A 16,320-nucleotide genomic window follows, 5' to 3' on the forward strand; every position below is an offset into this window, starting at 1 on the left:
TCTACAACCGTTAGCTACAATCTCTGGAGTCATATCTCGGAACTTAGCTCGCGGTCTGTGAATACTGCTTATTATATGTTTCACGAAATCAGTAGAACAAATTTTATTGGGTATCAAACCAACACCGGAATTAAATTCTCACCTCACTCTTGACAGGGCATCACGAACGTACAAAGAAGTAATAAATAATGAAGATATTCAGAATAACAAAGAAGATAATAGCTCTCAAAGGCTGCTGTTCATAGTTTTTATTCTACTTCTTAACACTCAGAAAACTTTTGCGAGACTGACTAAATCTGTACTGTAAAGAAACATCGGACAATTTGTGAAACATACTGCGTACAATTATTGTTCATCGGAGTATGAAACAGTACTGAACGATGTCTTTTAGGTTTCACGGCCACGTGGTCTTTTCTATTGAAGAAGATGGATAAAGAACGCTGAAATAAATTGTTCAGATGTAGCAGATAGGAAGATTTATGTAAACTCTTTGCTTTTTTGCATTAGGTCGCCTAGCGGGGAAAAAGAAACAAAAGTCCTAAGAATAAACATCAATGTTTTAGTTACCACCTCACCACCGGACCACTTCAACAGCTTTTCGGCCACCTGTATTTCCAAATTTTAGTTTTTTTATTTGTAATTCTCCACAAAAAAATTCAAAATGACACGATTTGGGTTTTTTGCCGATCCCTCCTTGGAGGTGTACGTCAGACGACGGCAACTGATTGATGCGTTCGCGAATATGATCAAGCAAATAGACAGGTACGATACGATGTAATGTCTTATTCATTATCAAGTACGTTCTGCTTTAGTTCATAAGATTCGTCAAGGTGTATGTTCGACTTACACAAGATCTAATTTCGTTAAGCGTTTAGCACATTTTCACTATGTACGAACGCAGTCTGACTGTGAAAATGGTTTGGTTGCTGTTTGGAGCTCGCATGTGTAGAGCTGCGTAATAATTTAGCGAAGAGTGCGAAACTTGTTCTTCATATTGCTGTCAAAACAAAGCAACTGTTCACTTGCGTACGTCTGCATTAATGTCTAACTTGTTACAGAATGTCATTTGACTTATTAAACAGGTTAGTTGGTAGCACCGTATCTGCGATCATCAGTTGCTTGATCAGGGGGACTGCCAGTTTACTTTCTTCAACGTAAAACTGGGTGGTTATAATTAAACTTCCGGTGCGTGAATCGTTGTAGACGGAAAATCATTTACCGTATGGGTACCCAATGTTATAGGAGTGATGTTCAGACTGTATGCTGCAGGATTTGCGTTATTCGTAGTGATACTATTAGTAGTATTAGTGGCAAGATACTAACACACGTTGGAGGTTGAAAAGGTACATAGCGAGGGAGGTAGCCAACATACGACCTGAGATCCTACGAGCAACAATAGAGAAATCTCTAGTGTGGTTCAGGCTGTTACGCATGAAGACGTTCGTCACACTGGGTTAAATTTTACCTACAGCAGTGGCGGCGTAGTGTGCTGATGTTGACAACGACCGTTGAATGCTCGGAATTACGTGACGTTCATATTAACGCGACGTTTTGTTGTGAAACGTGAACTTTACGAGGATAATTAATTTACTGAGCGGACAAGGTTGCATACAAGAACCTGTCACCTATAGAGCAGGAAAGGGATTAATTATTTACCTCATGGCCGGTCGTTGTCAATATCTGCAAACTACACCGCCGCTGGCGTAAGTAAAATTTTACCTCACACTGAGCAGCTTTTGTAACCTTGAACATAAACATGGGACGCAGTTAACAGATGTTGCACTCTCATGTGAAAATTAAAATGTGTGTGTCTTTCAATCGTTTATTCTTGATTTCTGTTCCACGTCTCCGTACAGATGTTTCCACAAAGTTTGATCGACCTACGATCATTTGTTTTTCATGGGGGCCTTGTCAAGCAGCGAAAGATTAATTACAACCAACCCTGACACACACACACACACACACACACACACACACACACACACACACACACACATACAGAGAGAGAGAGAGAGAGAGAGAGAGAGAGAGAGCAGACATTACTTGCATTGATCAATTAAAATGTACACACTGCATGTCCACTTTAACTGTGCCTTTGCACAAAATTTTTCTTGTTTTTCGACCTGTCTTTCGAAGGATAGGTTGAGCCCAGAAAAATGTGAGGAGGTTAGAATATTCTCCCTCACAGATCTTGTGAATAAGACTTTATACACAGTATATATTGACTGCATACAGGAGCATGACAGAGGTGTTTATTACTAACTTATGCCATTTTCTTACGAACCCCTCCTCTGTATTTTGTAAATATTCCTTGACTGTGTTATGCGACTTATTTAGGAAGCATGATACAACGGTTGTTTTAAGTTCGTATATTTTATTTTCTCTATAATCTCCTTGAAAGTGCTTCTCTCTGTAAATGTAATTTAAGACTGGCACTGATTTCGTAATTATGTGACAGTTTCTGATATTACACGTAATGTTTATAACATGTTAGTAGACACACACACACACACACACACACATACACATGGTGCAGTTAAGAGTCCCCTTCTGTTTAAAGAAATGTTTATAGTGAGCCAGGTCACCTGAAAAAAAAACTACAAGTCAGTCGTTACAACATGGTGCATAAATATGGAATCATTCCCTTGGCTCAAAATCAGAAAATACACCATCAGTCAACAAAAATGTTGCCCCATCAATGTCGGCAGCTACTCAGATAACATATACTCTTATTTACTGAATCCTCCTGATTCTGATATACAAAAAATCCAAGTTCATTCTCTTGAGAGTATAAGTGCTTAAGTGGACTAAGTAGCACTCCTTTTTATAATTTTGTGCTGCGTAGTTCACATGTTCCTCATGATGACTGGGTGTTGTGTGATGTCCTTAGGTTAGTTAGGTTTAAGTAGTTCTAGGCGACTGATGACCATAGCTGTTAAGTCCCATAGTGCTCAGAGTTCACATGTTAGTGGCGGCTTATTTTTTCGGAGTCTGTATCACCAATTATCGGTAATTTCCAAGAATGATTGCCTATCGAATTCGCGGGGTCCAAGCGATACATATCGAACGTGCGATACTAAATCGATCAGTGACTGGTGGCGGGCGTTATGAGTATGTTTACAGTGTTCACTGCAGCAATGACAAAAGAAAACCGTTACAAAAATAATTGTAATTACAAAGGAGTTGACTTACCTTACTCGTCGTCGGTGTTGTCGTCTTGTGAAAGGTCATGAGGCCATGTGATGTATACGCTACGGGAATAATTCCCTTTTTGCCATTAAGTTAGAACAACTTAGGGAACGACGGAAAACAGATAAAAATGACGATCACAAAAATTGATCATAACGCCCGCCACCAGAGTCGCGAGGTCAATTTACAATCGCCGTTCGATATGTACCGTTTGGACCCCGCGACTTCGATAGGCAATCATTCTTGGAAATTACCCAATTACCTTACTACGTTTTATATCCGTAGTTACTAAGAAATAAAATCTCGAAGTCCGGTCTCTGTCGTATAATATGGTCGTTGTAGGTTAAGTAATTAATCTGAAGGCTATTAGGTTTACTCCATTGGCTCCACGACATTTTCGTCTGTTACTTATGATGGGCTTGTACTTCCGCGAGTATTCCGAGTATCTTTATTTTTGCGTGTTGCTCATATCAGGATGTCCTGCTTCTCAAGAAAAAAACTCCAAAAGGCGTATCACTTCCAATAGCATCAGGTCTAATAAAGCATTGTAATGTTCAAACCAACCTCTGCTTTTGTGTCTACTTTCCTGTTAATTGTCTTTCTTTCTACAGGGCGGTCATAAACAGTCTGGAAACCATGTAACGGTGTTTGAGGGTAGGATGTGCTAGGAATGATTGTGAAGGAAGAATTTCGATACAGTTGTGCATTTTCTGAGTTAATTAGCATTGATGTTAGCCCATCAGGCCATTGCGCTCGCAAATTCACGCGGTTTTCTACATACAATTAATGTTTGTTATTCTCATAGCGTAAATGATAGAGCATGAGACCGCTGAGCCTTTGGCTCTCGTTTGATCCTTACTAAAAAAAAAAAAAAAAATGGTTCAAATGGCTCTGAGCACTATGGGACTTCACTTGTGAGGTCATCAGTCCCCTAGAACATAGAACTACTTAAACCTAACTAACCTAACGACACTACACACATCCATGCCCAAGGCAGGATTCGAACCTGCGACCGTAGCGGTCGCACGGTTCCAGACTGTAGCGCCTAGAACCGCTCGGCCACCTCGGTCGGCCCTTACTAACATCTCATGTTAAATTTTTATACTTCTCTCTTGTTCAGTTATAGTAACCCAAATGAAGAACATATTTGGCGACACCATCTGTGGCGGGCCGCTAGAATTAGCGCGCGCAACGGCCTGATTGGCTAACTTTAGTGTTCATTGACTCGGAAACGGTGCAGCGTATAGAATTTTTTTCTTAACAATTATTTATCAGCACAATCTACCCTTCAGCACCCATAAACACTTTTCAGACTGTTACTTGCCATCTTTTGTAACATTTATCTTGCAGAGATCTGTAAATAGTGCAGTAGGTTACTTCGAGATACACACTACGAATTTACATCTGCATGTACACTGTGCAAACTGCTGTGAAGCCCACGACAGAGGTATTTCCCATTGTACTATGGGTTAAGGATTCTTGCGCTTCCATTCGTGTGTGGACCGGAGGAAGAAAGATTGTTTAAACATGTTCTCTTCTTTATTTTTTTCTTTTTAATGCCTCTTTTTCCGCATCTGCACAATTTGCAAGTTGTATAGGGTAATTGTTGTCTTTAGTAACTTTAGTAAAAGTCTTATTCAGACGAGACCAGACGCGTTTCACTTTATTTTAAACCATCTTCAGTGGTCACTGCAACAATATCATTTTTCTCTTACAACTTCGTTTGTTCTGATAATTAACAATTCGCCTGCTTTACTTATTACCGTAAACAGTTTTTATTCTTTCGTTACACACGGTTTTTTGGTGTATATTCCATTCTTCTTCGTCTTCCACATGTGTGTGTTCAGTATTTGCATTTGCACATAGCACATAGCACTTTCACTGCACTTAACATATTCACGCTCCTGTGCACTGTCCTCTTGTCATTTTGTGTGTTTCGTTTTGTAACTTTGAAATGCGTTCGTGTTTTGTTTGTTTTGACAGTGGTCCAGGCGCTGCTCTCGAACTGTTAGTGTTTATATTTTCCGACTATGAATAGGGAGGAGGAGAGAAAGAGGGAGAGGGAGGGAGATTACATCTTTGAAATGTTTTAAACTATTTTATTTATTTAATACTTTTTTCTTTTACTATTTTTTATTGAAGTTTGGGGGTCTATCTTTGTGTGTGTGTGTGTGTGTGTGTGTGTGTGTGTGTGTGTGTGTGTGTGTGTGTGTGTGTGTGTGTGTGTGTCTGTGTGTATGTGTGAAGGGAGCTAACATGTCCTAGCTACGGTATGTATAAGTTATTGGTTTACTAGGGTACAATGGTGGTTGATCTAGGGTGAGGATATTGCCTAGTTTGTGATGTTTTTTTTTGTGGTGTCTATGGGGTTGCTTTCTTTTTCAACAATATGTTTTATTAGTTTGAATAGGGTCTGGTTGCTGAAGGTTGTCTGGTCATTTAATATGTTTCTTCTCTATTATTGCCTTTTTGAATTGGGAAGTTTTCTTGTATGTATAGGAAATGTTTATTACAGTTACTAAAGACGGTAATTAACATATACAGTCTGGATTGTTTAAACGTCTCTGTACCCTCTGTACTTCATTTAACATTGTCTCCCGGTCCGTACGGGAGTCATACGTAGGCGGTTGCAGTGTGTTCCTGCCTTACTTGAAACACTGAAGGTTTTCTTGGGAAAATTGGCGTTTACCTTCAAACGTCTGCCCATTTAGAGTTTTCAGCACTTCCATGACGTTCTCCCGAGGGGCAAAAAAAGTCTGTAACCGTTAGTACTGCCCTTATTTGTACACATTAAATATCCGCTATTAGTCCTATGTAGTATTGGTTCCACACATTTTATCAGTACTCTAGGATGGGGTGCAGGAGTGTCTTATAAGACTTATTACATTTTCCCAGTATCCCATCAAGGAACCGACAAGTATATTTATAAACGTCCATCCTGATCACATGTGTTATACAACTCACTGCCATCATAAGATTTCTCCCAAATAGATAATCTGAAAACAGGAAATCATTAACGTGCCAGAAAGGCTAAATATAGTGAAAACTAGGAATACATGAAAGATAACATGGTCAGCAGTCTGACAAATCAGTCATACTTACCATTAAAAGTATTCGGATACAATTTTTTTGGAAATTCGTGGTAAGTTCTCATGGGACCAACCTGCTGTAGTCATTGGTCACTAAGCTTACACACTACTTAATCTAACTTAAACTAATCTACGCTGGGGACAACATACACATCCATGCCCGAGTGAGGACTCGAACCTCCGACGGGGGGAGCCGCGCGAAGCGTGGTTAGGCGCCTCAGACGGCGCGGCAATATAAATTTCACCGTTGAACAGTCTGTACACATGGGTGCACAAAAAATTCTGGTAATGGTTTGGGGGCGTCATAAATATATCACTAAGCCGGTAGATGGCATTAGTGCTGCGCCACGTGAGTGTTCATTATCATGCTTTCAGACATTTAAAATAGTATATGCAAGGTAATTAACGGAAATGATTAAATACGACAAAATGCGTGTCTAACAATGAAATACAAAATACAGAAATAAAATTCATAGTTAGAAGTGAAATAAAACATGTAAAAGGTAAATGAATATTAATAGAAACCTACTGGCGTGACAGTGAAAATAACATAACACTCTGTGAAACTTAGACTATATGGCTTCTAACAATGTTACCTTTCAAGTATTCCTACGTGTTCTGTATATTTAGCCTTATTGTCACATTGATGTTTTTTTCTGTTTTATATTGGAGCAATATCTGATGATGGGTATGCTGAAGCTGGTAATGTGAACTGTTTAACCCATGCGATCAAGACTAGCATTTATAAATGAAGTGCCAGACGTGACGGCGGACACGTTTGCAGACTACTTGTCTCCAATGGACAGAACCAAACAGTGCCACCGACTCTCCCTACAGTTTAAGTTAGGTGAAGATTCCACTTCACTCCCGAACAAATTGTTATACCCGGTTGTTTGTATTTGTTGACTCATTCCAATTGTTACTCTGATATTTTAGTCGTGGGGTAGGCCTAGTACATTTCTGTATTGTTTTAAAGGCAAAGTTCAACATTTCTGACGTCTTAAGCGACTTACCAATCTTTGTACAACTTCGAACTTTACCTTTTTTTCTGATGTTTCTTCTTTATAGAGACATACATCAACTAAGAAAATTCAGAGGTTGCTATTAATATACAGGGTGTCCGAAAAGTCTTTCCCTAATTATATAAATTGATAACTCAGGCTAGAAGTAAGATACATATATGAAACTGGTGTCTAATTGTTTACAAACTATCAAAGATTTTTTCACACATCAGTAAACTTCCACATGAGCACCCTTGTTAGCACGTAGCACATCTAGGCGATATTCAATTTCCGTCCACACATTAGCCAACATCACTGGAGGGATCGATTCAACGACTGTGGTTATCAGTTGCCGCAGGGTTTCAAGATGTGGTATACGTGTTCGGTAGACCTCGTCCTTGACACAACCCCATAAAAAGAAGTCTAATGGGGTTATGTCAGGAGAGCGGGGAGGCCAAACCGTTGGCACATCACGACCAATCTATCGCCCAGGAAAGGTCATATCGAGATAGACACGGACGTCCAAACCCCAATGAGGCGGTGCACCGTCTTGCTGAAACAAGACATCGGCGTGATAATGAAGCAGCTGAGGAACAGCATACAGTTGCAACATGTCCAGATACACTGCAGATATGATGGTAGCCTCAGCGAAGAAGAATGGCCCGATAATTCGATCGTACAATAGCGCGCACCAAACATTCACCTTTGGACTGCCTCTGGTGCACTCCATGACCTCGCCAGGGGGTTGTGAACCCCGAATGCGCACATTATGGCGATTCACTACTCCACTGACAAAAATGGTCGCTTCGTCGGAAAAGCAATTCGTCTGAGATAACCATCATCGTCCTCAATACGTGATAGCATTTCGACCGCAGAGTCATATCGACGTGTGTTGTCGTTGGGCTACAAGGCCAGAACGATTTGCACTTTGTATGCACGAAACAATAAACTTTTGTGTAAAATGCCATGGAGTGAGCTTTTTGGCATCTGTAATACACGTGAGGTCCTGCACAACTATTTCTTAGGACTTCGCAGGAAAGACTGCCTTACAGCTTCCACCCTGTTTGCTGAGGTTATTGGTCGACCAGACCTCGGAAGGTCAGCAACAGATCCTGTGTTCTTAAACTTGTCATACCAGTCTTTAACGCTCTTGACATCAGGTGGATTCCTTCCAAATGTTGTCTGGAAGTGTCTCTGCACTGTGGTTGATGATCGTGTCTCATGGTACCACACGACACACTGTGCGTTCTCCTTATTGGTTAACATGGCTTCTTGGGCACTGCACCTCATCCACTACTTACGTACTGCGAACCAAAAACAGAAAAAAACTTTGATAGTTGTAAACAATTCGACACTATCTGAACCCCTCTCCCCCCTCCCCCCCTTCTCTATTCCACTCGCAAACAGTGCTTGAGGAGAATGATTGCCGATAAACCACTGTATTAGGGGCCGGCCGATGTGGCCGAGCGGTTCTAGGAGCTTCAGTCCGGAACCGCGCTGCTGTTACGGTCGCACTTTCGAATCCTGCCTCGGGCATGGATGTGTGTGATCTGATTAGGTTAGTTAGGTTTAAGTAGTTCTACGTTCTAGGGGGCTGATTGTGGTGTCACCGCCAGACACCACACTTGCTAGGTTCTTCTTCTTGTGGTCTTCAGTCCTCAGACTGGTTTGATGCAGCTCTCCATGCTAATCTATGTTGTGCAAACTCCTTCATCTCCCAGTACCTACTGCAACATACATCCTTCTGAGTCTGCTTAGTGTATTCATCTCTTGGTCTCATTCTACGATTTTTACCCTCCACGCTGCCCTCCAATGCTAAATTTGTGATCCCTTGATGCCTCAGAACATGTCCTACCAGCCGATCCCTTCTTCTAGTCAAGTTCTGCCACTAACTTCTCTTCTCCCCAATCCTATTCAATACCTCCCCATTAGTTATGTGATCTATCCACCTAATCTTCAGCTTTCTTCTGTACACCACATTTCGAAAGCTACTATTCTCTTCTTGTCCAAACTATTTATTGTCCATGTTTCACATCCGTACATGGCTACACTCCATACAAATACTTTCAGAAACGACTTCCTGACACTTAAATCTTCAGAAACGCTTTCCTTGCCATTGCCAGTCCACATTTTATATCATCTCTACTTCGACCATCATCAGTTATTTTGCTCCCCAAATAGAAAAATTCCTTTACTACTTTAAGTGTCTCAATTCCTAATATAATTCTCTTAGCATCACCCGACTTAATTCGTCTACATTCCATTATCCTTGTTTTGCTTTTGTTGATGTTCATCTTATATCCTCCTTTCAAGACACTGTCCATTCCATTTAACTGCTCTTCCAAGTCCTTTGCTGTCTCTGACAGAATTACAATGTCATCGGCGAACCTAAAAGTTTTTATTTCTTCTCCATGGATTTTAATACCTACTCCGAGTTTTTCTTTTGTTTCCTTTACTGCTTGCTCAATATACAGATTGAATAACATCGGGGAGAGGTTACAACCCTGTCTCACTCCCTTCCCAAGAACTGCTTCCCTTTCATGCCCATCGACTCTTATAACTGCCATTTGGTTTCTGTACAAATTGTAAATAGCCTTTCGCTCCCTGTATTTTACCCCTGCCACCTTTAGAATTTGAAAGAGAGTATTGCAGTAAACATTGTCAAAAGCTTTCTCCAAGTCTACTAATGCTAGAAACGAAAGTTTACCTTTCCTTAGTCTAGCTTCTAAGATAAGTCGTAAGGTCAGTATTGCCTCACGTGTTCCAGTATTTCTACGGAATCCAAACTGATCTTCCCCGAGGTCGGCGTCTATCAGTTTTTCCATTCTTCTGTAAAGAATTCGTGTTAGTAGTTTGCAGCTGTGACTTATTAAACTGATAGTTCGGTAATTTTCACATCTGTCAACACCTGCTTTCTTTGGGATTGGAATTATTATATTCTTCTTGAAGTCTGAGGGTATTTCGCCTGTCTCGTACATCTTACTCACCAGATGGTAGAGTTTTGTCAGGACTGGCTCTCCCAAGGCCGTCAGTAGTTCTAATGGAATGTTGTCTGCTCCGGGGGTCTTGTTTCGACTCAGGTCTTTCAGTGCTCTGTCAAACTCTTCATGCAGTATCGTATCTTCCATTTCTTCTTCATCTACATCCTCTTCCATTTCCCTAATGTTGTCCTCAAGTACATCGCCCTTGTATAGACCCTCTATATACTCCTTCCACCTTTCTGCTTTTCCCTCTTTGCTTAGAACCGGGTTTCCATCTGAGCTCTTGATATTCATACAAGTGGTTCTATTTTCTCCAAAGGTCTCTTTAATTTTCCTGTAGGCTATATACATCTTACCCCTAGTGAGATAAGCCTCTACATCCTTACATTTGTCCTCTAGCCATCCCTGCTTAGCCATTTTGCACTTTCTGTCGACCTCATTTTTGAGACGTTTGTATTCCTTTTTGCCTGCTTCATTTACTGCATTTTTATATTTTCTTCTTTCATCAATTAAATTCAATATATCTTCTGTTACCCAAGGATTTCTACTAGCCCTCGTCTTTTCACCTACTTGATCCTCTGCTGCCTTCACTACTTCGTCCCTCAGAGCTACCCATTCTTCTTCTGCTGTATTTATTTCCCCCATTCCTGTCAATTGTTCCCTTATGCTCTCCCTGAAACTCTGTACAACCTCTGGTTTAGTCAGTTTATCCAAGTCCCATCTCCTTAAATTGCCACCTTTTTGCAATTTCTTCAGTTTTAATCTACAGTTCATAACCAATAGATTGTGGTCAAAGTCCAATCTGTCCCTGGAAATGTCCTACAATTTAAAACCTGGTTCCTAAATCTCTGTCTTACCATTATACAATCTATCTGATACCTTTTAGTATCTCCAGTATTGTTTCATGTATACAACCTTCTTTTATGATTTTTGAACCAAGTGTTAGCTATAATTAAGTTACGCTCTGTGCACAATTCTACCAGGCGGCTTCCTCTTTCATATCTTAGCCCAATCCATATTCACCTACTACGTTTCCTTCTCTCCCTTTTCCTACTGTCGAATTCTAGTCACCCATGACTATTAAATTTCCGTCTCCCATCACTACCTGAATAATTTCTTTTATCTCATCATACATTTCTTCAATTTCTTCATCTGCAGAGCTAGTTGGCATATAAACTTTTACTACTGTAGTAGGCATGGGCTTCGTATCTATCTAGGCCACAATAATGCGTTCACTATGCTGTTTGTTGTAGCTTCCCCGCATTCCTATTTTCCTATTTATTATTAAACCTACTCCTGCATGACCCCTATTTGATTTTGTGTTTATAACCCTGTAGTCACCTGACCAGAAGTCTTGTTCCTCCTGCCACCGCACTTCACTAATTCCCACTATATCTAATTTTTAACCTATACATTTCCCTTTTTAAATTTTCTAACCTACCTGCCCGATTAAGGGATCTGACATTCCACGCTCCGATCCGTAGAACGCCAGTTTTCTTTCTCCTGATAACGACGTCCTCCTGAGTAGTCCCCGGCCGGAGATCCGAATGGGGGACTATTTTACCTCCGGAATATTTTACCCAAGAGGACGCTATCATCATTTAACCATACAGTGAAGCTGCATGCCCCCGGGAAAAATTACGGCTGTAGTTTCCCCTTTCTTTCAGCCGTTCGCAGTACCAGCACGGCAAGACCGTTTTGGTTATTGTCACAAGGCCAGGTCAGTCAATCATCCAGACTGTTGCCCCTGCAACTACTGAAAAGGCTGCTGCCCCTCTTCAGGAACCACACGTTTGTCTGGCCTCTCAACAGATACCCCTCCGTTATTGCTGCACCTACGGTACGGCTATCTGTATCGTTGAGGCACGCAAACGTCCCCACTAACGGCAATGTCTATGGTTCATGGGAGGGGGGGGGGGGGGGGGGACTTGCTATATGGTAGCCTTTAAATCGGCCGCGGTCCGGTAGTATACGTCGGACCCGCGTGTCGCCACTATCAGTGAATCAGTGATTGCAGACCGAGCGCCGCCACACGGCAGGTCTAGAGAGACTTCCTAGCACTCGCCCCAGTTGTACAGGTGACTTTGCTAGCGATGGTTCATTGACAAAATACGCTCTCATTTGCCGAGACGATAGTTAGCATAGCCTTGAGCTACGTTATTTGCTACGACCTAGCAAGGCGCCATTATCAGTTACTATTGATATTGTGAATCATGTACCGTCAAGACCGACGTTCGTCATTAATGGATTAAAGTTAAGTATTCCACCAGCTACGTCCGTTTTTCTAAATAATAATTTCCTTGTCCTGTTCGTCCTAGTATTCCCATATTAGTTCCCCGAGAGTTTCTGTCATACTTTCGTATCTCTGAATTCGTTAGATGTCTGTCATGTCTATTTGATAAGGACTCCAAAGACTGGAACAATACTCTAGAATTCGTTGCACTTGCGTCTTCTTTGAGATGCCCCTTGGAGATGCACTGCATTTAGTGAATCCTTGGGACGTGCTTGTAGCTGTGTTTTCCCCCTCCTTCTTTATTTTTATTCTTGATTGACTGGTATAGCTAGTGATTCCTTCAGTTCTCTTAAAACAACTTTTAATTAGATTCTTGTTTCCTCAGTAGTCTATCGTGACATAAATGCAGCAGCACTGCATATAATCACACATACCTGATTATAAAGAACTTTCCATCCATCTATGGTGTGCGAAAACTACAGTTCCATGCTACATACAATGATTATTGGAAATCACATAAAACTATTTTATTTTTTTCTGTCTTTGTGTAATACATCTCCCTAATAGCCCAACATATGGAAACAAGTTTCCATGATGGCACCCAGAGACGCGAATATTAATGTGTCTTGAGGATGCCAGCTGCTGCAAGTTAGTTATCTCTTAACGATGGTTAGAAACACAAATGAGTTATTTAGAAAGAGGTGATATAATGAGACTCCGCTTTCTTTTTTTATCCTTACTGCCACAATTTATTTACTGTCTGCTTGGAACTTGCTGAGCATATAATATGCCATGTCATGTCTTTCATTTATTTAGCACAAAGTTTTTGAGGTATTTGTATGTTGCAAAAAATCCTATTTGTTTTAGAGAACGTCACTGAATCTGCGAAAAAAATGTTGCGTTTGTAATATGAGCCCCAAGGAATAAATTTAAAAAATGTAGAAATATTTTTGAAGAAAGCGCCTATTTAAATTCATTTAAGAATCAACATTTATGTAGTCTTTGCGTTAAGAAAAACAGTTTATCTATTTGTAAAAGTCAAACACATGTGAGTCTCGCAGCCACCATATACGTCACCCAGCAGACACTGCACCCTTGTTTGTCACTACAGACCTCTGCATACATCTCTTCACAAAAGAAAGGCAAGCAGTGCCCGTCATTGACTGGCATGCTAACAGCAAATGCAGGTTCAGGAATGGACTCATCCCAGTCTATGTTTGAATTTGAATGATCATCACAATCTTTGGGAGAGAGAAGTAATTTTCTCTTGCAAGCCTTCTTGGGAGTCTCTTTATTTCTTCCTTCGTTTTTCTTCACTTATTACGGCTTGCATCCCATATCTTACGCGCTTTCTTCCGAGAGTCTTTCACATCATGTTGTCCCCTTTTCTATGTTTCCTCTTTGGATTTATTTCTACATTCTTTCCCTGCTCTCTTCTGTTCTGCATCCGCTAACTTCAGTTTATAAAGAGAGGATATTATTAAGGCAGTTTTTGCATACTTAGGGCCTTCGTTTGTCCTCTTGGCTTGGGTTTTAGAATGGGCCCATTGATTCTTGGTAGAAAAGCTAATTCAGGTTTCTTTGATATCAGAAGGAGGGACCAGTTTCTTCTAAATCCTTAGCACGCGGGAAAATATTCTATTTCGAATTATTCAATGTCTCGACAGAAAAACATGGGGAGTTTACTTCTCAATTGAGGAAGCGTTAACGTCGTTTTGTTGGAGAATTTGCATATGTAACCCTGCCATGTTGTCCCAAGAGGATAAAAATCAGTCTCAGTAAAAACTTGTCACTTGCAGGGGTAGATGCTTCACTGAAACCACTGGCGACGATTATTTCAGTTTGACACATTAGCTAAGTATTGCCAAAGACACTATGTCATCAAAAATATTAGGACACCTGGCTGAAAATGACTTACAAGTACGTGGCGCCCTCCATCGGTAATGCTGGAATTCAATATGGTGTTGGCCCACCATTAGCCTTGATGACAACTTCCACTCTCGCAGGCATACGTTCAATCAGGGGCTGGAAGGTTTCTTGGGGAATGGCAGCCCATTGTTCACGGATTGGTGCACTGAGGTGAGATATCGATGTCGGTCGATGAGGCCTGGCACCAAGTCGGCGTTCCAAAACATCCCAAAGGTGTTCTGAAGGATACGCGTTATGAACATTGTGCAGGCCAGTCCATTAAGAAATGTTGTTGTCGTGCCACCACTCCATCAGAGGCCGTGCAGTATGAACAGGTGCTCGATCGTGTTGAAGGATGAAATCACCATCCCCGAAGAAGATGATTAAAACATCAGTGTAGGCCTGTGCTGTGATAGCGCAGTGCAAAACAACAAGGGGTGCAAGCACCCTACATGAATAACACGACCACACCGTAACACCACGCCTCCGAATTTTACTGTTGGCACTATGCACGCTGGCAGATGATGCTCACCGGGCATTCGCCATACCCACCATACCCACACCGTGCCATCGGATCGTCACATTGTGTACCGTGATTCGTCACTCCACACAACGCTTTATCGTCCAATGTTTATGCTCCTTACACCAAGCGAGGCGGCGTTTGGCATTCACAGGCGTGATGTTTGGCTTATGAGCAGCCGCTCGACCATGAAATCCAAGTTTTCTCACCTCCCGCCTAAGTGCTATAGTACTTGCAGTGGATCCTGATGCAGTTTGGAATTCCTGTGTGATGGTCTGGATAGATGTCTGCCTATTACACACTACGACCCTCTTCAACTGTCGGCGGTCTCTGTCAGTCAACAGACAAGGTCGGCCTGACACTATTGTGCTGTACGTGTCGCTTCACGTTTCCACTTCATTATCACATTGGAAATAGTGGACCTATGGTTGTTTAGGAGTGTGGAAATCTCGTACAGACGTATGACACAAATAACACTCAATCTCCTGACCACGTTCGAAGTCCGTGAGTTCCGCGGAGCGCCCCATTCTGCTTTCTCACGATGTCTAACGACTACTGAGGTTGCCAATATGGAGTACCTGGCAGAAGGTGGCAGCACAATGCACCCAATATGAAAAACGTATGTTTTTTTAGAGTGTCCGCATACTTTTGATCACATAGTGTAGTTTACGAAATCATATTGTCCAAGTGGTCAGTCATTAGACGCAACCATTGTGGTATATTCTCACTGTAGTATTGTTTTAACGGGCCCATAAATGTGTTGTCAGAGGGTTGTATCTTGCAATTTGTATGAGTAGGAAGGATTATGACAGTTATATTTCGGGCTATACCAACAACCTCAATATATTTTGTGTGCATGATATACTCATCAAGAATGGAAGGACAGGCTCTTCTCCTGTGGGCTTGGTCGTCTTAATAAAGTGACTGGACCAGATTTCCTTGAATCCACCCATAAAGATGGCATTTCCAATTGCGCCTTACACGAGTTCCTCCTGCACTCACGCAGCACAGACCTGTAATGAGATTCAGCACTTGAAGCTCCATCATGGCGTTTGCCTCTAAGACAAAACACCCCCGACGGACCTGCTTTTCACCATGGATATGCCGGTTTCAACCACACTAAACATGCGATTCGGTGGATAGGCATGTTTATCAAGCTCAGCCTCCAGAATACCAAAAAGATTCGTTTATAGCCTCCTTACTGAACACATTAGCACGAGAAATTGAAATTCCCAAGTTTTTAGGACAGACAAAACAGCTTTGTGGCAGTTCATGAAATGGCCGAACCAGGCCGATTCTACAACTTCACAAGTGAATGGGTCGGGATTCCATTTTTCTCATATAACAAGAAAGACAAGCGCCGCACATTGTCTCTCGTGAGGATACAAAATTAAGATTC

At 41.4% G+C, this 16,320-nt stretch overlaps 1 protein-coding gene across 1 annotated transcript in view; it reads left to right on the forward strand.

Moving 5' to 3' along the window:
- The first annotated feature begins 531 nt into the window (after positions 1-531).
- The window catches only part of LOC126267945 (keratin-associated protein 10-8-like), a 63,549-nt gene continuing 47,760 nt past the window's right edge, over positions 532-16,320 (forward strand). The window contains exon 1 of the mRNA XM_049973260.1: positions 532-762. Coding sequence (XP_049829217.1) covers positions 662-762 — 101 coding nt within the window. The 5' untranslated portion in view covers positions 532-661. The remainder of the gene's footprint in view (positions 763-16,320) is intronic.

This window comes from Schistocerca gregaria, chromosome 4 (assembly GCF_023897955.1).
Source record: "Schistocerca gregaria isolate iqSchGreg1 chromosome 4, iqSchGreg1.2, whole genome shotgun sequence".
NCBI classification, from domain to species: Eukaryota; Metazoa; Arthropoda; class Insecta; order Orthoptera; family Acrididae; genus Schistocerca; species Schistocerca gregaria.